This window comes from Malaya genurostris, chromosome 3, assembly GCF_030247185.1.
Source record: "Malaya genurostris strain Urasoe2022 chromosome 3, Malgen_1.1, whole genome shotgun sequence".
In the NCBI taxonomy this organism is placed as follows: Eukaryota; Metazoa; Arthropoda; class Insecta; order Diptera; family Culicidae; genus Malaya; species Malaya genurostris.
Genome location: NC_080572.1, coordinates 204,135,596 through 204,160,229, shown reverse-complemented (window position 1 = coordinate 204,160,229; position 24,634 = coordinate 204,135,596). Strand labels below are relative to the sequence as shown.

The 24,634-nt window shown below is 37.5% G+C and overlaps 1 protein-coding gene across 1 annotated transcript in view; it reads right to left on the bottom strand.

Moving 5' to 3' along the window:
• LOC131434178 (uncharacterized) overlaps positions 1 to 23,313 on the bottom strand; it is a 56,364-nt gene extending 33,051 nt beyond the window's left edge. The window contains exons 1-5 of the mRNA XM_058600833.1: positions 22,891 to 23,313; positions 22,239 to 22,666; positions 16,806 to 17,093; positions 16,198 to 16,365; positions 9,393 to 9,544 (exon numbers count right to left, since the gene is read on the bottom strand). Coding sequence (XP_058456816.1) covers positions 9,393 to 9,544; positions 16,198 to 16,365; positions 16,806 to 17,093; positions 22,239 to 22,666; positions 22,891 to 23,313 — 1,459 coding nt within the window. The remainder of the gene's footprint in view (positions 1 to 9,392; positions 9,545 to 16,197; positions 16,366 to 16,805; positions 17,094 to 22,238; positions 22,667 to 22,890) is intronic.
• Between the last annotated feature and the right edge of the window lie 1,321 nt (positions 23,314 to 24,634).

Sequence of the window (24,634 nt, the reverse complement as noted above, 5' to 3'; positions counted from 1 at the left end):
ACTTCCGGTTATGGAATTACAAGGTGATATGCATAAAAAATGTGAAAGTAATGTCACTCACTTTGCTCGGAGATAGAAGATCCGATTTTCACAAACTGAGATTCAAATGAAAGGTCTTGTGGTCCCATACAAAGTTCCTGAATATCTTTAGTATCCGACTTCCGCTCGGAATTACAATATGATATGCACCAAAAATGTGAATTTAATGCATTAAAAATGTGAAAAAATGTCACTCACTTTTCTCGGAGATGGCTGAACCGATTTTCACAAACTTAGATTTAAATAATAGGCCTTATGGTCTCATACAAAGTTCCGTAATTTCGTTGGGATCCAACTTCCGGTTCCGGAATTACAGGGTGATATGCACCTAAAATGTGAAATAATGTAACTCACTTGTCTCTAAGATGGCTGAACCGATTTCCTCAAACTTCGATTTAAATCAAAGGTCTCAAATACCATAAGAATATTCAAATTTTCATTCGACTTAAACCCCTACTTCCGGTGATAGGATGCTTAGTGTAAAAATGTCAGTTTCAAGATTTTTTTTTCATAAGCTGCCTTTTTATATTTGCTAGTTAATTTACTAACAATAGTAATCAAATGTAATAATGTATAGCTCACTTCACTTTCTCACACTTGATTGAATAGATTTTCACTACTAATTTCAAATGTAGTATATCAATGTAACAGTATTATGCAACAGAAATCTTTAAATCTATTTTCTAAACTTTTTTAAATTGTAGTATTTCGGGGAATTTCTGCTGTAATATACAGGAAAAAATGAAAATGAACAAGGCATTATTACACCACTAGGTGAATTAAAACAGGGTTCATTTGTATAACCATGGGATAGAAAATTGATTCTAAGACCAGGGTTAGCCCGCTTAGACAAAACAATACACATCTTTTACGCATCGTAGATCTTCCGGTAATTAAATTCTCAGTCACACGCATACACGCCTAACAAAGTGTCAACAATATGGTATAACCAATAAACTTCTTTCTTCTGGAATTACAGCAAAACGATGTTATGTTATTTGCGGCATAACATAAAAAGTTGAGAAAGTTGAGCACAGTAATGGTTAACAGGAAATATTATTTAGTTTAACTATTGAATTTATCTTTATTATCAAGTTGTTATATTGGTTTGGTTTGGATTCAACAACATCTAGGGTTTAGTCTTTATCAACTACATTACTGTATGTGCGTATGACGTAAGGAATCACACGTTTCGCTAAATCTTTGTTTGTTGGAATGATTTTAGCTTAAATATTATCGTTTAGTATTCCTTCCTTATCCACTACTGCATAAATATTGTTAATTGTTCACGATAAACGATACTGCAGTCGGTTACATGAGAGCGTGGTCATGATTACTCGTGATCAATAAAGTAGAATGGCGATTTTTTTTCTCACACAGATGGCAGTATTGTTATACTTGCTTTGTCGAAATAAATCAGCTGACTATTCCCGAGTAGATGTAAATAGCAAACACAGATCAAAATAATAACAAATTTTACTCATATCTTGTCTTGACGTTTCTGTGCTATCATAGTGATACTTGATATTTTCTTGATATTTCATCAAGGGAATCAAGAATTTGTACATTATCTGTTTAGCATCTAAAATAGTTATTATATCTTATTTCGTTATTGATGAGTTATTACAATTTTATTAAGTACAATTGATCCAGAAGTTCTATCTTCAAATAAAATGCAATTGAATAAACTGCATCAGAATCAGTTAAGAGAAATTATAATTATTTTATTTATTTTTTTTCGGTTTTCAACGATATCAAACTAACTAAAGATTATAAGAAGAGAAAGAATATGAAATTATAGAGCCATAGTACTCAAGGAAGAGCAAGGATGTAAAGAATAAAGTGCGGACAAGTAACACGTGACAAGGGTCATTTAAGTAAGCAGAAGGCTTCTCGTATCTAAACTTTTACCTTCTACCAGAGCAGTCGAACTTAGGCATCTTAGCGATACGAGTCATCCGAGTCTCTGATATGTCAGAAAGTAAAGGCAAAGGTCGTTTGCCTTTGTGTTTCATTGTGTTGATCTTTTTCTCATCTCTATATAGTTAGTTATAACACCGGAATGGCGGATTTGTCCGAAATTATTGCTTGAATGCTTGGAGTTGTAGCGTAAGGCTATGCGTCCCAGGGTGCAGGCGGCGCACGGACAGCGCTCCATTCATCGCTGTGTGTGTTGGAATCCCATCAAATCTTTTTTACTTTTTTATTTATGGTCAGTCAGTAATTTTTACTTTTTTCGGATTTTAACGATATCAAACTAACTAGAGATTATAAGACGAGAAAGAATATGAAATTATAGAGCCATAGTACTCAAGGAAGAGCAAACAAAAATATTTTATTTATTTCTGAATGCTAGAATATAAAATAACTGAAAAAAATTTTTATTTTGTTGACATTTTCTCATGAAGACTTTGTTATGAGTTTTGATATTTTAACTCTCATATTAAACTAAATAATGTTAATTTCTACCATTGAGAGTAAGTGGATGAATCGTTCCAAATAAGTGAAAAATATCAAATCGTGGTACTCTCGGTGTATTGTTGGAAAAAGTGATTTGTGACCTGCTATAAAAAAATGTCCAGAAATGGTTTAAATTTATAATAGGAAGTAGTTCCTAAACGTTTCACAAATGATTTTAAGCAAAAACCGATATTGAGTGGAAAACATGTCCGAAAACGGTTGATAATTTTGATCATGATGAATATTTTCTTCACCAATGAATCTTCTGTTTGGGCTTTTCCTATCAACGAGTATGCCTGAACCACACCCACAAATAAATTGCTCAAAGGAAGTTTGGGGATGAATCTCAGGAAAAAGATGCAGGAAATTGCACATGTTCACTAACAACTTAAACTCTGTTGAAATGAACTTCGTTTAGCAGTAAGTATTGTTGCCAGATGCTTAAAATTGGTTATACAAAAAGTGACAATTAAATTCTCCAATAAGAAAGCGACCAGAAACATCGAAGCAAGTCCTGACGCATGTAAATGGATCAAAATGGCTTCGTGACTTTTGTTTTGCCGTCTCAATCAGCCGGTTTCAATCCAATTGGAAATATTTGGGCTAAAATGAGAATGAAGCTTAAGAAGAATCAATTCTGCCATTAGAAGCAGCTTGTTTGCAAACTCCCAAAATGTGGAGGTCGTTTTCAGAATAGTACGCGAAAATATAATAATCATTGAGTTTATGCATTTCTCCATAGAAAGAAAGGTGATAGATTTCCTGGAAAAACCGATGTCTGATCGGAGCTCCGGAGACCCCTCGTGTTATAGACCGTTTGATTCAGCTCGACGAGACCGACGACCGATTTTAACTAATTTAGACTCGTGTCAGAAATTATCCTAACGAAAAAAAAAATGCTTTAATGAGACTGTTTGAATGATAAGAGAAAGGCATCATCACATCACTAGGTGGATTAAAAGGACGTTTTTCATTTTCTCACAACCGTGACTAGGTTCTTACGTAAGAGACTGTAATCACAATGTACTCTTTTGCAAGCACACCCAGATAGTGTCGAAGATAAGAAATCAGGCATCTCAATGATTGTTGAAAATCATTCAACGATTCAGCGCGTCTTGAAAACCAAGAAGCATCAGAGTAACAAAAAAACGCCGGAATCGAATAAGTTGATAGAGAGTTGGGGTACTCTAAAAATGCTCGACAAAGAAAATTTTATACCACAACAAGATTCTTTTTCTTATGGGTAAATGATAATTCCTATATGTAATCATCGATTCCACATCTCATCCTGTAAATCACTCATAAATGATTCATGTTTCAGAGATTTTTTGTTTTGTTTCATTTGTCATCTCTTTGAGATCGCTCCCGCAGGTAAAGGATTCCAACGAGCGCACATCAAACGAGCATCGTTTCCCAGCATCCATCACTTAGTAAACATGAACGTATCAAAAGCGCAAAATAGTGGCACCAGGTAACTTTACAAAACCCCTTTGAAGAGCCAACACACATGCAATGACTCCACGTGGGATTTTCATCCGAGGTTTGTGCAACAGAGAAATAAATCACAACTTTTCGATATTAATGATTACATCGTCAAGTACGAGGATAGTAAAAAGTGTGTTGATGAGAGTTGATTATAAAAAAAAACTCGAAACCACACACACTAGTTATAATTTTCTCCCTTTTTAAAAGTGATGTGTTAATGTTTCGATGTTGAATATTCCCTGTGCATTCCCTGTTTTCTTTTTACATGTGTGGTGTTCAAGCGGTATTTGGTGGACACCGATGCATTGATAGGAATGTAATACTCAATTAGAGTAACGAGCAAGAATTTTTCATCAAAACTTCGAAATATGTTACCCCCATTTCATGATTTTACAAAACCATCTCATTTCAACTGATATCTTTTTTCTACTCATCACATGAATATGCATTTTAGTTTGGAAATTTAAATGCACCTTAGTTTGAAAAACTAGTTAAAATACTTTGGAATGCAAAAGCCGAAAACACTGATCGAAATATGCTTAAATTTCACAGAGAATTGCTGGATGATTGAACCTGAGAATGGTAAATCAACCTTCAATGTACAACTTCTGATAACCCCAGAGTTCATTGATCAGTACTGACGCCGGCCAGGTCCGGATGTAGGTCCGCTTAGGGATAGGAAGAGATGTTAGACCAAAACTTATTATTACTAAAGGCCGTATATACATCAATTTGATTTCGAAAATATAGTAAAAACTAACGAAATTTATTTTTCGGTGTTTAATCAAGTATACTTCAACGTACAATAAAATTATTGTTACATGATCCCGATAAAAATAGTTTTCTGGGAGGTCCAAAACGGGCGAACCGGGTGTGTCTTCTAATTTAAACCAGGAACAAGAATCAAAGCTTTTTACCTTTTTTTATAAATATAAAAACTAGGTATAGAATTCGCTCAAACTTTAGAAAATTTCTCCGAGGCCCGAGTGTTATATACCAATCGATTCAGCTCGACGAACTGAGCAAATTTCCGTGCGTGTGTGTGTGTGCGTGTGTGTGTGTGCGTGTGTGTGTCTGTATGTGTGTTGTCAACTAAGAGGTCGAGATATCAGAGATGGCTGGACCGATTTTGATCAAAGTAGTCGCAAATTCCCGTCACCCAAAACGCTATTGAATGGTTTTGAGATCGGATGTCGGATAACTTTTTGAGTTATACGTAGTTTCATGTCAAAATTTTCAGTTTTTTGACAGTATCTGTCACATTTGATCTTGAAACAGAATATGTTTCCAGACTTAGATTTCACACGGTAATAGCTATCCAACAAACCATGGATTGGTTACATCCGTCCATTTTTAACGGAGATATCGAAATTTTTGTGTAAGCGACTTTTTCCCCTATTCCAGCAGTAGGAGTTTTGAGCGCTGTATGACAAAGCAATGCTTGGGAGTAACGTAAAACACGACTTTTTAATACTGCTACATACAATTGTTTCTAAGTACCAAAAAGACTGTGTACAGTATCCTTTTTCATGACATTTTGCCTCGGACCGATTTTAGCACGGTTCGTTTTTGGCATATGTTCGAATATGACATATGTAAACCAGATGATGGCAGAATTTTCGAGTTGAAAGCAATTCCATAATTACTTACAATAAATGCTGGAAGAACATAACAACCATATACCATTCGAATCAGTTCGTCGAGATCGGCAAATGCGTATGTGACAAATAATTTCACTCAATTTTTTTCGGAGATGACTCAACCGTTTGCTACAAACTCAGATTCATCTGAAAAGTCGTATGCTCCGAACCGATCTAAAATTCAAACGAAAAGTTTTAAGATCCTGTAAAACATCTTGCTTCTCAGTCAGATCCAACTTCCAGTTTAGGGGATACAGGATGATTAGTATAAAAATGTCTGTTCACATAAATTAATCAGGTTTATCGGGTTTGCTGATTTGGATAGTCGATAACCAAATAAACTTATTTCAGTTTTAGTGGTATTAAGTTTTCGATTCCGATTAAATTCGCACTACGATTTCTCAAAGATGTTTATACTGATTTTCAAACATTTTGAAACAAATGTAAACTATACACTACTCAGGTGAATTTATCCGACCTCAGCTACACCGATTTTCGAATTCCGGTTCCAGTATCGAATCGTTTCTCAAAGCTCAATCGTTTTGTAAAAGAAAAGCCAGATCTTCAAAGACAAAATTAATTGATATTATCCAATTCTGACTTCCGATTCTGGAATTACAGGATGACGAATTTTTTAAATTCAAACCGGTATAGAAAATGACAATCCCGAAAAGCTTAAAGGTGGACTTAAAACGATTGCAATTTATTCGTCATATGGCCATATGAATCGGTTTGGGTTATGCTGGTTCCTGAATACCGGCCCTGGAAGTGCCTTAAATTACCGTAAACCCTAAGTGGAACTTACTCCGACATATCAAGGAATGTTCAATCGATTGTCACACTTTTAGATTCAAATTCGATCCGATTTGCAGTTTCGATATCAGGTGTACAACTTTGCTTCCTCCGTTTTTTTTTTTTAAGTTAACAGCTTCATTGCGAAAAAGTGCTTACAGTGTATTATTCAAAGTATTGTCTGTCTCAACTTCCCAGCAACTTTCTCTCATCTTCCCAGCAATTTTCGGATCCCGGCTCGAAAAAAGGAGTCCTCTTTTGACGCTATCCATGAAGCAATCCATTTTTCCAACTCTTCGAAGGCTCCGAGTAGATTTCATAATTAATGACGAGTTACCTAAGATGATATTTAAGTAATAAGAGAATATGTTTTAATAAATGCAAAACGTTGTGACTATGTTAGAATTAAATTAGGATAAGAATATTATGTAAAAGTGATGCTACGGCGAAGAAAAACTTATGTAAACTGCCTTAAGAAATAAACGTATTTATGAAAAAAAAAACTCTTCGAAGGATTGAAAATGTTGATCTGTCAGGCCGTGTGCCATCGAACGGAATAGGTGGAAGTCACAAGGGGCGACATCTGGGGAATACGGCGGGTGGGGCAAGACTTCCCATTTCAGCGTTTCCAGGTACTTTTTTACCACTGTTGCGACGTGAGGCCGAGCATTGTCGTGTTGGAGGATGACTTTGTCTTGATATTGTGGCCGCTTTTCTAAGGCGCGTCAGTTGCGTTCGATAGCGATCTCCTGTGATGGTTTCACCCGGTTTTAAGAGCTCGTAGTAAATCACACCGAGCTGATCCCACCAAATACAAATCATAACCTTGGCGCCGTGAATATTCGGTTTTGCCTTCGACGAAGTAGCATGCCCTGGCTTTCCCCATGATTTTCTGCATTTAGGATTATCGTATCGAACCCACTTTTCATCACCGGTTACGATTCGATGTAAAAACCCCTTACGATTTTGTCTTTCAAGCAGTTGCTCACATACAAATAGACGGCGCTCGATATCCCTCGGTTTCAACCCAGTTTCCTTCTTTCAGAATCATACCCAGGGCCTTGAGACGTTTTGAAATGGCTTGCTGACTCATCCCAATGATTCAGCAAGCTCTTCTTGGGTTTGGCACGAATCTTCATCAAGCAATGCTTCTAGTTGTTCATCTTTAAAGGTTCTTTCTTTTCCACCACCATGTTTGTCTTTGACATCGAAATCACCATTTTTAAAACGTTGAAACCACTCCCGACACGTTCTTTTACTCAGAGCAGCATCACCGAGATTTTCTGAGAGCATTCGATGCGCTTCAGCTGCATTTTTTTCGAATTGTAACAGAAAAGTAAAACTTCCCGCAAATGGTGAGAATTGGGCACATAAACAGACATTTTCGAACATGAATAATACGAAAACAAGAACAACTATCACTGAAACGGCGATGACGGCTAAACCGATTTTGACAAACTCAGATTCAAATGAAAGGCCTCATGGTCCGATACGGAATTCCTGAATTTCATCCGGATCCGACTTCCGGCTCCGGAGTTATAAGGTAAAGTGTGTTCAATATTATACACCATCACTTAAACCGGCGAAACAAAACAAAATCAAAAAGCTCGTAATATTGTGGAAAAGTGAAGTAGGTTTGTAAGGAATTAAATGTGCTGGCAAAGCCTGTCTCACATTATTACAACTTTTCTTATGGCAAAAACGGGCCTATTTAGTTGGCCATGTTGCTATCTTTTGCACGGTTAAATAATCCATAAAAGAAGCAAAGTTGAATTGATGAAATAATACATTCAAATGTGAAGTTAACAAGAAAAACGATCCGGTTCGCCACAATAGTGGTTACTGGTTTTCCAGCGGTTATGCAGTGCAAACTTCATAAAAAATGCATGCATTCTCGAATCAGTTCAATGCAGTTTATCTCGACCTAACTGGAAAAAAAATCAAATAGAAGATATCCATTCTTCACGATACAGCAATAAAACAAACTTTTCTTCTGCCGAAGGCTTCCTCGTTCTACAAAATAGCACAGAAACCGAACTATTGCCACAGGCTTCCCGTGCGAACCACACCGAATAGAACATTCGTAATGGTCACAGGAAGAGCAGATTCAAGACGATTGTAAATTTTGTAAGCAGAACTGTTCACAACTTGACAGGCGAGGGAAGGGAAGTAAAAATTTATATGTATCAAAAGAATAATTCACGTCCCACAAACGTGAAGATCTGCTTATTTTTTGCACCTTTCTCCGAGATCCATGTTCCAGGATCTAGCATCCAAAAACACACACACATATTTTGGTTCAGGAATGAAAAAAGAAAAATAAGTATTGGGTTGAAGCAGAACCGCAAGACTAACGTGTTTGAAGAGAAAACTTTTTCTTCGATTATTTTCCGTATTTGGAAGATTACCCGTTTTGGAACGCACACGAACGAAGTCTGTGCGGTGGATCCTTCCCAGATGGAGAATATTTCTTCATCAATCACTGCAGGCAGCTCCAACGACCGGACCCGGTAGTGAATGAAAAAGTTCTCCCTAAACTCTACTTTGGTTCAATAAACGCTACTTTCCCGAAGCTTTTTACACCCAAAACAAAAATCGCCTCCATTAATAGCGATAATTTCATTATGTTTTTCCTTAAGAAAAGTTCATTCTCTACACGTGCCCAATCGTTGGTCAAACATTCGATAGGATAAAGTGCATATCGCTATACTGGCTTTCGAATATCTTGTACTTGGTTCTGGAAAAACATACGAATTTATATCGTACATTAAAGCCCTACCGATTTATGCTTTTGATGGCTACATCTACGTGACTGTGGTCCGGTTAGTTCTGGGTGTACTTTAACAACGGACTTACTGTGCACTTTTGTGTGACAGCTGCATGAATGCTACGAATTAAGTTATCTATTTATGATCGTTTTTTTCTTCTCTCTCTCTTCTTGGTGGGATTTCAAGTCGTTAGAACTGGAAAACTTACCTGAGTCTTCAAAGTAGAAACTGATAAATAGTACAACCACCAGGATAGTCCCACAAATCGTCATCAAATACCAGATTGCTGTCTCGAACGGGAGCAGGAAAGGATTCCGCATGGTATTCTGCCTCTTCGGATGTCGGAAGATGAAGCATGGCCTTTAGGGAATGACAAGAATACGGGAAATAAGTTTCGATAATCTAAGTTGCATTGTTGATGATAAGTTTGGAAATTGTCGATCAGATATTTTTATGATACGGTAATGATACTTTGGTTGAACGAACACGAAAAATTCCGGATTTACGAAATACCCTACCATTACAGGATGTTCAAAGAGAAACTTTACAAATTGAAATGGTTAACATTAGGAGTGAGTGAGAAAATATTCCGCTTGAAATGAATCCCACATTTTTAGTTCGAAATAAATTCCAAATCAAAGCCGAATGTTCAAAGAGCTGTTATTATGATTCCCACGTTCACAGTAAATTTCAAATAAGTAAAAACTCCAGTGCATCGGTTGATTGATTCCGAGTTTTTTTGTAATTAGATGAGAATAATTGGACCGAAATGACGTATCTAATATTAACACTCAAACGTTCGGGTAGGGATTTTCAACGAAATTATGTTTTCAAAAAATCATAACCCTTGATACCGTTGATCAATTTCGATGCGTCCAGTGTCAAACAAAAACAGATTTTCTTCTAGTCCATGCTGACTCATACGGAACAGCAGCGGTCCAAAAACACCGGAGTTATTCAAGATCGCGTCGGGGTATGTCTGTTCTGCCGTTAGAAGTATGTTATTAAGGTGGCAAAAAGTAGTTGATCAAACAGCTCTAAGTGGAAAGTACTTTGAATTTATACCAAAATTTCGAAAATATGCAGATCAACTAAACTGGAATTCCAAAATTAGTTTTGAAAGTTTTTCAACAACTTGAAAAGTCCTGAGATGAAATGCCATGTCAAATTTCAAGCACAATTCTATGGGACCACAATCCGGATTTACCAGAATTGGACATTGCATTTTATGAGCTCTAGTAAATCCTTCATATTTTATACAATTTCCGTATTAATCCCGTACTTATATAAAATTTTATGTATCAAAAACTTCTAACGGCAGAACAGACATACCCCAACGCGATCTGGAATAACTCTGGTGTTTTTGGACCGCTGCGGTTCCGTATGAGTCAGCATTGACTAGAAGAAAATCTGTTTTTACACTTGACGCATGAAAATTGGTCAACGGTATCAAGATTTTTTGAAAAAATAAATTCAATGAAAATCCCTACCCAAGCGTTTGAGTGTTAATCTTCGTAACATTCTGTCCTATTTTCGGATTTTGATCTTCATTTTTCTCTTGGATTTTTTCCCAATATAATTCTTTCAAGATAAATCATTTTTTTCATGTTCGCCTTCGGCTTATCAGTGAGTTAACGGTTTATGTTGAACCATTAGATGACGTTAGCAGTTGAACATAAGCTGCTAACGCACATATAAGTCGAAGGCGTAAAAATAAGAAACTAGTTAAATTAAATAAATTCAATGTTTTGTGGATGAAGAATTGGTAGTGGAAAAGCTTTTCTGAAATTAAAATTCACAAAATGCAGAAAAATGACGATAAAATTAGCAAAGCAATGTACTGCCTCTAAAAACTAGAGATAAACGTTAAATTGCATTCGTCGTTCAACTTTCACACTATCACATCTATTATTGAAAGTGAATTCACGGCACGTAGTATAATTTGTCCTGTCAAATGTAATGAAAAACATTGTTTTACCTGCTTTATGACTTCAAAATTCAAAATTATAATCGATCATTGCCACCTTAATCCAGTCCGTAACATTATATACAATATAACGCTTCAACAAATCCTCAATCTGATAGACACTTTAACTATGGCGTTCTAAAGAGACATCCTACAGGTGTCATCTGTCAAAGTTTCATGACATTCAGTTATTCAGTGTGTGTGATTTCGTGAGTTGGAAAATACTGTTTTTACTGTCTGCACAACTTATCGGCACAATACACTGCTGTGGTTTAGTAGTCAAATAAAAACGTGGCTTTCGAGGCTTAGTACCCTCGTAAAGTTGCTCAAAACGATGGACACCTTTTTTTGAAGATTTCATTTATGTAAATAATTATTCCTTAAAAATGAAATAAACATATTATTTTGACTCAGAGTCAAAATATTCAAGAAATTTCAAACAAATTTGTAAAACGTATCATACACGTAAGTCCAGAAAAAAATTTGATATAAGGTATTTTCTAAAAAGGGTCTCCTAAAACTGCACTCTTAGAAAAAATGAAAAATAAACGCTTGACGTGAATTGAAATATGCCGTAATTTCTTCGGTGGTGGCACAATATTACATCTACTAACATGTCAAAATTGGGAGACGGGTGTAGTGTGATGGGTTAGTCGATGCCTTTCACGCAGCCCACCTGGGTTCGATTCCCAACCCCGCACATAGAGTCAGAAAACTTTTCAGGTCCGAAGAGACGAATGACCTAAAGGTTAAAACCTCTATAATTGAAACAAAAAAAAACATAAAAATAAATTTTGCGACTGTATCGATGTAAGCTTCTGCTAAATTAACTGGGAAGTTAAAGTAGAAGTTTTGAGCGCTGTCTGGCAAAGAAATGCTTGGGAACAACATAAAACACGATTTTTTATACTGTTACATACATTTGGTTTTAAGTACCCAAAAGACTGTGTACAACATGATATTTTGCCTCGGACCGATTTTAGCACGGTTCGTTTTTGGCAACATAATCGTTCGAATATGACATATGTAAACCAGACGAATTTTCGAGTTGAAAGCAATTCCATAATTATATTGATTTAAACGACTTACAGAAATAAATGCTGGAAGTAAATAACAGCCATATACCATTCGAATCAGTTCGTCGAGAACAGCAAATCCGTGTGTGACCAATAATTTCACTCAATTTTTTCGGAGATGACTTAACCGTGTTCTACAAACTCAGATTCATATGAAAAATCGTATACTCCCAAACAAGACTCCTGAATTATGTTTGGTTCCGACCTCTGGTTCCGGAACTACAGGATGATATGTGAAACGAAATTAAAACTGCGTAACTCATTTTACTCGTAGATGGCTGAACCGATCTAAGAAACCGAAATGAAATCCAAGAATCATCTAAGATTCAAATGAAAAGTTTTAAGATTCTATAAAACATCTTGCTTTTCAGTTAGATCCAACTTCCGGTTTAGAGAAATACATGGTGATTAGTATAAAAATGTCTATTTTAAATAAATTAATCAGATTTATCGGGTTAGCAGATTTGTATAGTCGATAACCAAAAAAACTTATTTCATTTTTGGTTGTACTCAGTTTTCGATTCGGAAGGTATTCAAAAATTTAATTTGCGCTTCGATTTCTCAAAGATGTCTGCACTGATTTTTAAACATTTTAAATTAAATGTAAACTACATAGCTATTCAGATAAATTTGTCTGACTTCGGCTACACCGAATTTTGAATTCCGGTTCCAGTATCGAATCGTTTCTCAAAGCTCAATCGTTTTCTAAAAAAAGCCAAATCGAATTTCAGAAACAAAAGTTCAAATTAAAATAAATCCAATTTTATCCAATTCTGACTTCCGATTCTGGAATTGTAGGATGATGAATTTTTAAAATTCAAGGCGATATAGAAGATAACAATCCCGAAAAGATTCAAAGTTGGACTCAAAAATATTGCAATTTAATCGTCATATGGCCATACGATTGGGTTTGGGTTATGCTGGTTCCTGAATACCGGCTCTGGTAGTACCTTAAATTACCCTAAACTCTAAAGTGGAAATTATTTCGACATATCATGGAATGTTTAATCGATTGTTACACTTTTAGATTCAAATTCGATCCGATTTGCTGTTTCGATATTACAGAGTAATGAGTGATTGAAATCTCAAATTGCCACTTGAATCGACGGACATTAGAATAATGTCATGAAAACTGAAACACCGAAGAATATGCATGCAAAAAACACATGCGGATTGATGGAAAAAGGTATCATCTCACTGCTAGGTGGATTAAGCATGTTTTTTTTAGTAATTTTCAAAATGTCTACCGATTTCGGTTACCGGTACCCCAAGGTGTTCAGTTACCGGTACCCCTTTTTTTTCGACAAATCGCGAAAAATTGTCAGTTAACTGCAGATATGCTAAGTCTGCTATTTCGACTGTAAATTATCCAATTTCTTAGTTAACATGTAAACCTTTTATCGTCTAAAGACTTTTTACAAACTTTTGAAATTTCAATTGTTTGCCGACATTCGTCAGAAAGTGTCGGGACTAGAACATACGACATATAAGTAAAAACTTTGGTTATATAAGTCATATAAGTAACAGATCGGCTGAAAAGTTCGTATCGTTTCTATGAGAGGGCGCCACTAGAATTAAATCCATACCATTTTCAGTTAGTACCACCCTTCAAAAGATACGTGTATAAATTTGACAGCTGTCTGATTATTAGTTTGTGAGATATTGTATTTTGAGTGAAGTTACTTTTGTTATTGTGAAAAAAATGAAAAAAGGAATTTCGTGTGCTGATGAAAAAAAGTGCCGCCGATACCAAAAAATGGCTTGATGAGTGTTATCCAGACTCTGCACCGGGCGAAGCAACAATTCGTAAAGTGGTTTGCAAAATTTCGTACTGGTCATATGAGCACCGAAGACGATGAACGCAGTGGACGTCCAAAAGAGGCTGTTACCGATGAAAACGTGAAAAAAATCCACAAAATGATTTTCAATGACCGTAAAGTGAAATGGATCGAGATAGCTGACACCCTAAAGATATCAAAGGAACGTGTTGGACATATTATTCACGAATATTTGGATATGAGAAAGCTTTGTGCAAAATGGGTGCCACGTGAGCTCACAATCGATCAAAAACAACAACGAATTGATGATTCTGAGCAGTGTTTAGAGCTGTTATATCGAAATAAAACCGATTTTTTTCGTCGATATATAACAATGGACGAAACATGGCTCCATCACTTCACTCCGGAGTTCAATCGACAGTCAGCTGAGTGGACAGCACGCGATGAACCGAACCCAAAGCGTGGAAAGACTCAACGATCGGCCGGTAAGGTTATGGCGTCTGTATTTTGGGATTCGCATGGTATAATTTTCATCGACTACCTTGAAAAGGGAAAAATCATCAACAGTGACTATTAGAGCGTTTAAAGGACGAAATTTAAAAAAAAACGGCCTCATTTGAAGAAGAAAAAAGTTTTGTATCATCAAGACAATGCACCGTGTCACAAGTCGATGAAAACCATGCTGAAATTGAACGAATTGCTCCCTCATCCACCGTATTCTCCAGATTTGACCCCCAGTGACTTTTTTCTGTTCTCAGACCTCAAGAGAATGCTCGCTGGTAAAAAATTTAGAAGCAATGAAGAGGTAATCGCTGAAACTGAGGCCTATTTTGAGGCAAAGGACAAATCGTACTACAAAAATGGTATCGAAAAGTTGGAAGATCGCTATAATCGCTGTATCGCCTCTGATGGCAATTATGTTGAATAATAAAAACGAATTTTGCAAAAAGTATGTGTTTCTATTAAACGATATGAACTTTTCAGCCGAACTGTTAAAAGCTTTGGTTCACTGGTTCTGTTAGCCATGGCGACTTCAAACAAATCGTCCAAGTTAAGGAACATGAATCTTAATGCACTGATTAATGCTATTAAACGTTGCTTAGGGGATAAGTAGCCAATAAATTCGACTGCAGCAACGTATTCAATCCACCGCGAAGCCGATGGAAGACCGGCCAAATTAACAGCAAAGGCCAAAAGAGCCAATGCGAAGTCACCATCAGACAATGAAGATATTTTTCCAAAATACCTCTGAAAAGAATAAATTCCGTTTTTTCTTTGAAAAATTGCAGTTTTTACTTATATTTTCTTGAGGTGCCGCTAACCGAGCACCTTTTTTGAAATGGCTAAAATTTATCACTTTACTAAATTGATAATAAAGTTTTTTCAATCGATTAAATCAACTTAGTTTCTCATTCCGTTGTTAGCTAGGGACTTTAGCTTTCCATTGATGTATATATGTCCGCATAGTGCACTTAGTCAGAAGCTATTAGCTTTAAAGAAAAGGGTGCCGATAGCCGAACACAACCCCCCTCCCCTCCCTTATTTTCCATGGAATATGAATTAGCCGGAAACCATTTTCATTGTATGTAAAAACCTCTTTTTACGAAATAGGTTCGTAAAAACGAGTTACGTAAAAAGATGAAACGTAAAAAAAGTTTCCGTAAACGGAAGTTGTTCAAGACCTTCTGAGTAGTGTTAAGAGAAAGGCTCGTGCATTTGGATATGGTATTGAAATTGAATAAAGCGAACTTGTTATGCAATTTGATTCCGTACATACTTTATGGTGCTCTGAATGCTTGCTTATATCGAAATCTGGAACAATGCTTTAGCAAAAATCCCTAATATTAGTGATGTAATTTCGTTCGTTAATACTAAAAGGTTGAATTTTAAGCAGATTTCCGTGTCTGGATTTTTTCGTGTTTAACCTTTTCAAATCAAGTCGTGAAAGTGCATCTTACCAACGGTATGACGGAAGGAAAGTTTAACAGTAATTGAAGGTCTATTTTACCATGAGCTTATGTTCGACGATTGCCGAAATCTTGAGTTAATTTTAACTTAAACCGTAATATTTGTTGTAATTTAATTCGTTTTGCCAAATTGATTACTTTTTCTGAAACCATCCAACTTTTCATATTTCCTTCTACTGTCCCAAAAACGATCCTTACCGTGGCGTGGGCTCCTTTTAATACTCACCGTTCAATGAAGGACCGGGTGGTGTAACTTACAACACGATGGCGCTCCTGGCGTAGGAACATCGGCGAACCGCCAAGATCCACTTCCCGTCTGGCCAGTGCACCAATCATCCCATCGAACGTCCCGTTCCGCAGATAACCCCAGCTATTTGTTCGCCTCATAATCAAGCTACATCACCGGCAGTGTAATGGCAAAAAAAATTGGTTCATATATGGTATATATTTTATTAGTATCAATCTTTTCGGCTTTACTGTGCGATACAAGCGGGACGTGAACAGTCTGGTCAGTAGGTTCCAGGGAAGAGGAAGTAAAGTTTTTCGCCACCGCTTGGGAAGCAAGAAAATGGCACAGCTGCAGACGTCGTGATGATCACACATTCAAGTCATCATTACCGTCATAATCATCATCAATCATGCATGAAAGATGAATGAACATCCGTTATGGGGAGATACTTTCTAGATGGGTTTCTATCAATATCCGGGTGGAATGTGGATGTGGAAAAGTTAATGTGACTACTTATCGCTTAATTTGTAACAAAACTATCTACGAACTGTAATCATTAGTCGCAATATTTCAATGAAAGGAAAAGTTGCTGGATTAATACTAACCTGAAATTGAAGTAATCTCGCAGGAGGTTCATCATTCCAAAGTTATATCGGTTGACCGAATCCAGGTGGGTGTTTTTTGGAGTCGAAACATAAATTTCGAACGGTTCATGCGGTTTCTGCGTTACTACTGTCATTATTTTCAGCTTAATTCCTCTCATATTCCGACGACGCAGAATTGTGCTGTCTCGAAATCTCACTTCGAATTGCCCCGTTCGAATGGTGCCGGAAAACGAATACATTCCCATCACCGTTACATTCAAACAACCTCCACTGATGTAACCAGGATTCCTGAAACGACAATTGAAGCAAACGAGTAATCGATAATTTGAAATTGAATTCCTCTACACTCGCTTGGTAGTACTTCATTTTTTTTTATTCATTTTAGCTTGGTAGTACTAGTGATCGATAGTTAAGCAGGAGGTTAACTACGGGTGTCGTTTGTGTTCACCAAAGGGATGTGATTTAAAGAGTATAGAGTTTACGTACAATAACGTCGAACGTCGAGATCTGGTATGAACACAAAAAATTTTGTCGTGAATACGACTTACTTTACTATGGGGCGCCTTTTCAAAATTTACCCTCTGAGAGAGTGATAAGTTTTTGATCGTGAATATCTCCTGTTGTATCTAATGAATCAACATAATTCTTGATACATGCCATCGGAAATATGATCACAATTTTATGATTAAATTTTCAGTTGTGTGACATAATCTCAAATCGTTCAAAATTAAATAATAATATATATAATAACTACCAACAGGATCGAAAATTTTCAACTTGAACGTGTATTAAAACAACATTGAAGTTTTTCAATGGTACACTATTGAAAAACCTGGTTGATTTAACCTATGACAGCACCAGCCAATCAGAACGCAAGATGTCTGCATCTATACAAGAGCATCCATATAAAAGTTGAGTGGATCATTTTTCCTACCATTTGCTGAGAAACTGTTCCCGAAACAAGACACACGAGAGCAACATCGAGGACCTGTCGTCTCACTGTTACCCGTTCTGCGAACAGGAAAAGGAATTTTGGCAAAGGGGCTGTCCGTACACCGCTGCCAGTAGCAGGTATAAAATGAAATGTGATGTGAGAAATAGCGTCATTTAAGTTAAAGCAGCTACTCTGAACGTACGAGACATCGTCAGCACTATGGCACCGAAAACCGGTAGAAGGGCAACCAAAAAGTCCAGCAAGGCCCATTCAAAGCACTTTTCATTGTTAAAGATTATCATAAAAAACTAGTTGAATTTTGTCGCTTTCGTACCATTTTCTGAGCAACTGTTGCCATTGTTTCGGCAACACACGAGAAGTTAAAATAATGTGCACCGTCACTAACACATTCAATTACGAACGACAATGCGAAAGTGGAAGTGATGATGTTGAACACATCCTTATACTAGTATACAAATATGCCGTGCGAAACAGAGTTGCCACGTGTACAGATCAATATGTATTATTGTCGTGAATTCTTTAGTATGTGACCGAGAACAAAAATAAACAAATTGTTAGAACAAAGGTTTCCACTTGATTTGCGCATTCTACTTTCCAAGCGTATCAGAACTGGCTAAACTTAAAGCAATCCTAAATATTTCTTTATCACAGTGATGTGGTCGTCCTGAAAAGGACGGGGGTTTTGTTCAACTCCTCGTCGTTACGGATGGCCAGCTGCAGATGGCGAGGGATGATTTTCGTTTTCTTGTGGTGTATATATGTAAAAGAGAAGAGCTCTCATTCAAGTTGTCAGTGAAATAGGAGAAATTTCGCTTGCTCTTCGTCACACAGAGGAGATGGACATCTATGCTGCACGGGTAAAAATAAATTTCCGGTACCATGATTAAAAATCATGAAATCATGAATCATGTCTATCATGAATAATAAGTAATGATTTCATGAGAAAAATGATTGGTATCATGCACAATAACACATCTTTCATGAAAATTTTCATGATATCCATCATTTTGCTTATGAAATTTCATGAGAAGGCATGGGGCATGATTTCATGATTAAATAGGCGGTTGGGTAATGTCAGAGACATAACTGGATGTCGTGAATACAACTGACATGTTCCTTAACAATTCCGAATATCAATTAGTTGAACAATTGTATGAATTATGCAAGCATTCCCCTTTTTCACATTTTTCGCCAAAACAGAGAAGGCTTCACTTGATCTCAATTACTGTGAATTTCACACAGCGAAAAGTGCACAAATCTAACCAAACTGTTCTAGATTTGCACTAAACTCAGAATATTTACCTTCGATTTGCGAACAACAAATCCTAATAGATCTTTAGGAAACTTTTAGAGCCAATAGAACGGCTGATTTTGTGTAATGCTCTTCACCGTTTTTTTTTTCAATAGTGTACTATTGAAATACTTCAATGCTTTTGCTATACACGTTTAATTTGAAAAATTTCGATTCTATTGGTAGTTAGATTATATAAATCCTTCTACAGATCACTGAGCTATGAGCTTTCAAAATACGAGAAAGGCAAACGCGCCTTATGAATTATCTTCTTTGATACTCGTTTATACCAAACATTTCAGAAAAGTTTAATTTTGAACTGTTTGAGAATATGTCACAGAACTGAAAATTTTATTATAAAATTGTGATCATATTTCCGATGGCGTGTAGCAAGAATTATGTTGATTCATTAAATATAACATGAGATATTCACGATCAAAAACTTATCACTCTCTCAGAGGGTAAATTTTGAAAAGGCGCCCCATAGTAAAGTAAGTCGTATTCACGACAAAAATTATGGTACAGGTAATACATTTTTATTCGTGTGCTCAATCGAGGAAATGCGCGGGGGTTCACATAGACTGGAGAACGGCGGCCCAACATCGAGTATCCTGTAAATCTACAATTCATTTTGTCATGTTCCGAAGTTGGTCGACAGTAATGGACGGCAGTTGGTTGACAGTAATGAACGCCAACTTCAGGCGACATCGTGTGTACGGCTAGACGATTTTATTACAATCAACTTCAAGAAATACTAAACAAGTCCGGCATTTTGTTTATCTGCAGATATTTCGAACGGAATGATTTTCTTGGTTTGTACAGTAAAGTAAAGAATATTTACCACTTCTTCTAGCGTTTCATAGAGTGCCCGTTCTTAGGTTGGTGTCAGAGTGAGCGCGGAACGTGAACCGACTGTTTTGTTGTACTGTTTTCGCATCGAATTCACTCTGACAGATTTGCTTTGATAAAATCTAACTAGCTTACAGCCGTATCCAGACGCCTCGCGTGACGCTTTCATTCTGACAGCAACTTTAACATAGGTTGATGTCAGAGTGAAAGCGTCACGCGATGCGTCGAGGCGCGCGTGCGAGCTAGTTGCATTTGATCAAAGCAAACCTGTCACAGTGAATGCGATGCGAAAACAGTACATCGCATTGAATCGCTTCGCCTCGGTCCGTGTTCCGCGCTCACTCTGACAGCAACCTTAGGGTGAAGCCAGAGTGAGTGCGACACACGACGTGAAGCGATGCGATGCGATCATTAAAGTTCTGTATTTCGTTCATTTGTTTACATTTGTTTTTACAAGATATTAACATGTATATCAGAGTAAACACATGGCGTTGCGTAGTGACAAGCGATTTTCGGTGCGACAAACAACAAAGCAGCGCGTGCACAGTTTTTCATGCGATGAACGAGCGAACAAAGGCTTCCTAAATTATTTTCGGTTATTACGGAGCAAAATAATGTTATAGATATCGAAGCTCTAATCGAAGCAGGTTTCCAACGGAATACGCAAATGTTGGAAAGAGGTTTCGAATACATTAGAAATTACTAGCAAGTATATTCAATGAATGTGCATTAAATGAGTTTTGAGAATATTTCGAGTTATCTCGATAAAATTCTATAAGCTTTTCTATAAATTTTTAGACAACGACATGATTGATACCGTCGAAGAAGGAGACTACTTCTTCGGATATAGCAGTGGCAATTGACACTACAGCATATAAATGGATTGAATAAAAATGGATTCAGTCAAGATGATTTCGTTTGAGTTTGATCGGAATTTTCTTTTCAATGAATATGAATATAAAAAAATTATTTTAGTTTTGCTACTACCACCACTTTGACACTCGCTACCATTTCTCAATGGAAAACTTTCGCGTTACGCATCGCGTCGCGCGACGCGCCCACTCTGGCTTCACCCTTAGAGTGTAAGCATCACGTCAGAGTGAATGCGATGCATTGAATCGCGCTCAGCTAGATTCCAAAATCAAATTCGAGTTATTGACCGAAATTCAATCAATTTAAATTGGAAATTACTTCAAGCAAAACTCTTCACAGTACACAACGTAAACCAAAATTCCACAAAGTGACACTAGCGTACAGAAAAAGGAAAGCGTACTTTTTCTCAGTGTCCACTAGAAATACTTTGAGTGTGTGCTTGTGTTGAAAGAAGCTGGTGCGAGAGAACCACATTCTCATCGCATAAATCGCTCTCACCTGCTCTCGCCTAAATACACCCAAGTGATCACTGGCGCGTGATGGTGAGCGAACACTTCTGTGAACTTCAATTAATAGAGAGTAGATTTGGCCTTGCTATGAAAATCTTGCAAAGCTTTGCTGGTGTTACGTGCCCACGCTTCTTCTACGCAAACCAAACACCAGAGTGCACAATGGCGTGTACACCTCTGTGAAAATATCTGCGTCCACCTCAGAAAATTTGAGAGCTCTGCTCTAGCACTTTGGTGCGATTCAGTGCTAGAGGTAAAAGAAAATAAACACGCGCACTCATGACGCGTGTACAGTTTATACAACTGTGGTGTATATATGTAAAAGAGAAGAGCTCTCGCTCAAGTTGTCAGTGAAAGAGGAGAAATTTCGCTTGCTCTTCGTCACACAGTGGAGATGGACAATGTCCATTTCCTCGATTTGTCCATGTCCATTGGACATCTATGCTAGATGTGCTCAATCGAGGAAATGCGCGGGAGTTCAGATAGACTGGAGAACGGCGGCCAACATCGAGTCTCCTGAAAATCTACAAGTCATTTTGTCATGTTCCGAAGACAAACTGTCGCAGTTGGTTGACAGTAATAGACGTCAACTTCAGGTGACATCGTGTGTACGACTAGACAATATTTTATTACAGTCAGCCTCAAGAAATACTAAACAAGTCCGGCATTTTGTTTATCTGCAGATATTTTGAACGGAATGTTTTTCTTGATTTTTACAGTAAAGCAAAGAAAATTTACCACTCCTTCTAGTGTTTCAATCGATCAGCTAGATTCCAAAATCAAATTCGAGTTATTGGCCGAAATTCAATCAATTTAAATTGGAAATTACTTCAAACCAAACTTTACACACTACACAACGTAAATCAAAATTCCATAAAATGACACTAGTGCTCCCTTCGCAACGTCCCACTCGTCAAACTGAAAAGGTGTATGACAACAAAATTTATCTGATTTACCAAATATCGAACAGCGCGAACGTCCGATACGAGGCACTGGTCGGTTTCACCAGGGTTATCTCCGCGTTGATGCTGATGTTCATTGTTTCGAAACGGTGGAACGTATCGTCATCGCCCGGCCCGGCATCGTAATAATCGTCCTGGATGCCGGGTTCTGGTAAAACGCCATCGGTAACATGCTGGCCATTCATCGGACAACTGGCTCGCGTAGAGTTTGCCGATGGGCAATTGTTGTTTGGCTGGTCCACCGTCGGATTACGTTTATGGTGCGAGGAGTATCCGCGTAATCGATGTATCCTGGCCCCACGGTTCGGTTCTGAGGCCGGCATCGTTTCTGTCTCAGCTGCTGCTGTGGTGTCACGGTTGTTCAATTTTTTATCAATTATCAACCAGTGGAACGATGCGTTGAACAGTTCGTATCTTGAGGCCTGCAAATGATAGCGCTCACTGAGTTAACCCCGCATATGTACAACGCATATCGGAATATTTTGTACAGTTTAATGTTAGTTTGGCCCTTGAAAAAGGAATGGATTTTATTACAGCATAAATGTCAATTAAGGCATTCTAATGTAATGGAATTATTACACTTTCTCTCACTTCAGGGTGAAATAAGCTTGATCAACTTTTCATTTGAGGATTTTGATTTACTTACCTGCTCCAGGACGAGTCTCGCATTTGAGCATCCCAAATCCAACAACACAAACTGGTGATGGGCTATCAATTGTCGCATCAACATCGCAAAGTTATCTTCATCAATTATCACATCACCGTCCTCTTGATTGTTCCCGCCAGAGGCCCCGTAATCGTCAATATTTACCGCTCGAAAGGATATGTTACCGCTCGTAAGTAGTTTGTAAATACGGTAAAACTTTATTGGTTCCATCGCAGAAAACCGTGTACACGTAAAAACAATGCCAAATTTCAACCGTTTATAGTTGGCGATAAAATCGAATATCAATTTTGCCACATTTTCCTCGTAATCGTTATTGGCCTCGGCGGATAAATCAACACCACCAACGGCGCTCAACATCCACAGGAAAGCGAGGACGCCCGCCGACCGTACGAAACGGAACATTTCCGAACGATTACCGGTAACTCGAAACCGGCCTGTTGTAGCCGTCGGTTGAACGATATCTTCACAACACACACAAGATTTATGGGAGCAGGCACGCTAATCCGCTTACCTCGCTGAAAAACGCTTTTATGAACGTTTCAAAATACTCAATTATTAAACTTTGCGGTCAGATTTAATAGGCAGCGAAGCATTCCCATAAACAAAGTGGAAAAGTCGTCTGACGTGGGGGAGGGGGGAGGGGGTTCACAAATGGTACATTATTGAGGGATTTCGGGGCGGAAGTTGAATGTTGCGGCCTATCCAAATCGCGAGGCTGCTCAAGCTTCACCAACGAACAGCTCAAATTTTAATCGGGGTGCTGTTACATGCAATAATTTATCCATACGTGGGGATCATCCAGTATCGATACTTTCCTTTTCAACGGATTTTGATTGGACAATATGGCAAGCTCAAATTTTACATTCTGTTTCACATCATCCGTTAGTGTGAAACCTGTCTTCTCTCCACAGCATTGTCATAAAATTGAGGTTGATTTTCGGAACGGATCGATTCCAACTACTGATTCGAAATATAAATAGGAAATTCTTCCTTACTAGAATTTGATACAACTGGTGACATTTTTTATGGACGCCGCATGCATAAAACCGTTAGCAGGCAATCGAGTCAGTCTTCCAAAAATGTCACTCAAGACAGTCTTGATTCAGAGTTGCACGAATTACTACTATTGACTTCCTTTTTCTTCCAAATCCATCTTGCAAATTTCTCTTCTTACACAAAAATCATATGAACGGCTGAACGCAAACATCAGTCTGCAAACAGCCAGTAGCCGCTGTGAGCCAAATATAGCGAATACGGTGGATGTGAGAGCAATTCGAAGTTCAATTCTTGTAGTTTTGCCATTGTTTTGATTGACTTGTGACACGGTGCGTTGTATTGATGAAACATTTTGTTCCTTTGCCATATGCGGTAGTTTCTTTGCAATTTCAGCCTTCAAATGCTCCAATAACGCTATATAATATTCACTGTATATGGTATTTTCTTTCTCAAGATACTCGATAGGTATTACACCACGCACATCCCAAAATACCGTGGCCATAATCTTTCGAGTCGATAGAAGTGCTTCCGAGCGCTTTGGACGAGGTTCACAAGTTGCTGTCCACTCAGATGACAATCTTTTTGATTCCGAATCCATGTTTCATCCATTGTCACATATCGACGCAAAAATTCCGGTTTGTTACGTTTAAACATGGCCAAACACTGCTCAGAATCATCAACACGATCTCGTTTTTGATCAACAGTGAGCAAACGCGGCACCCACTTT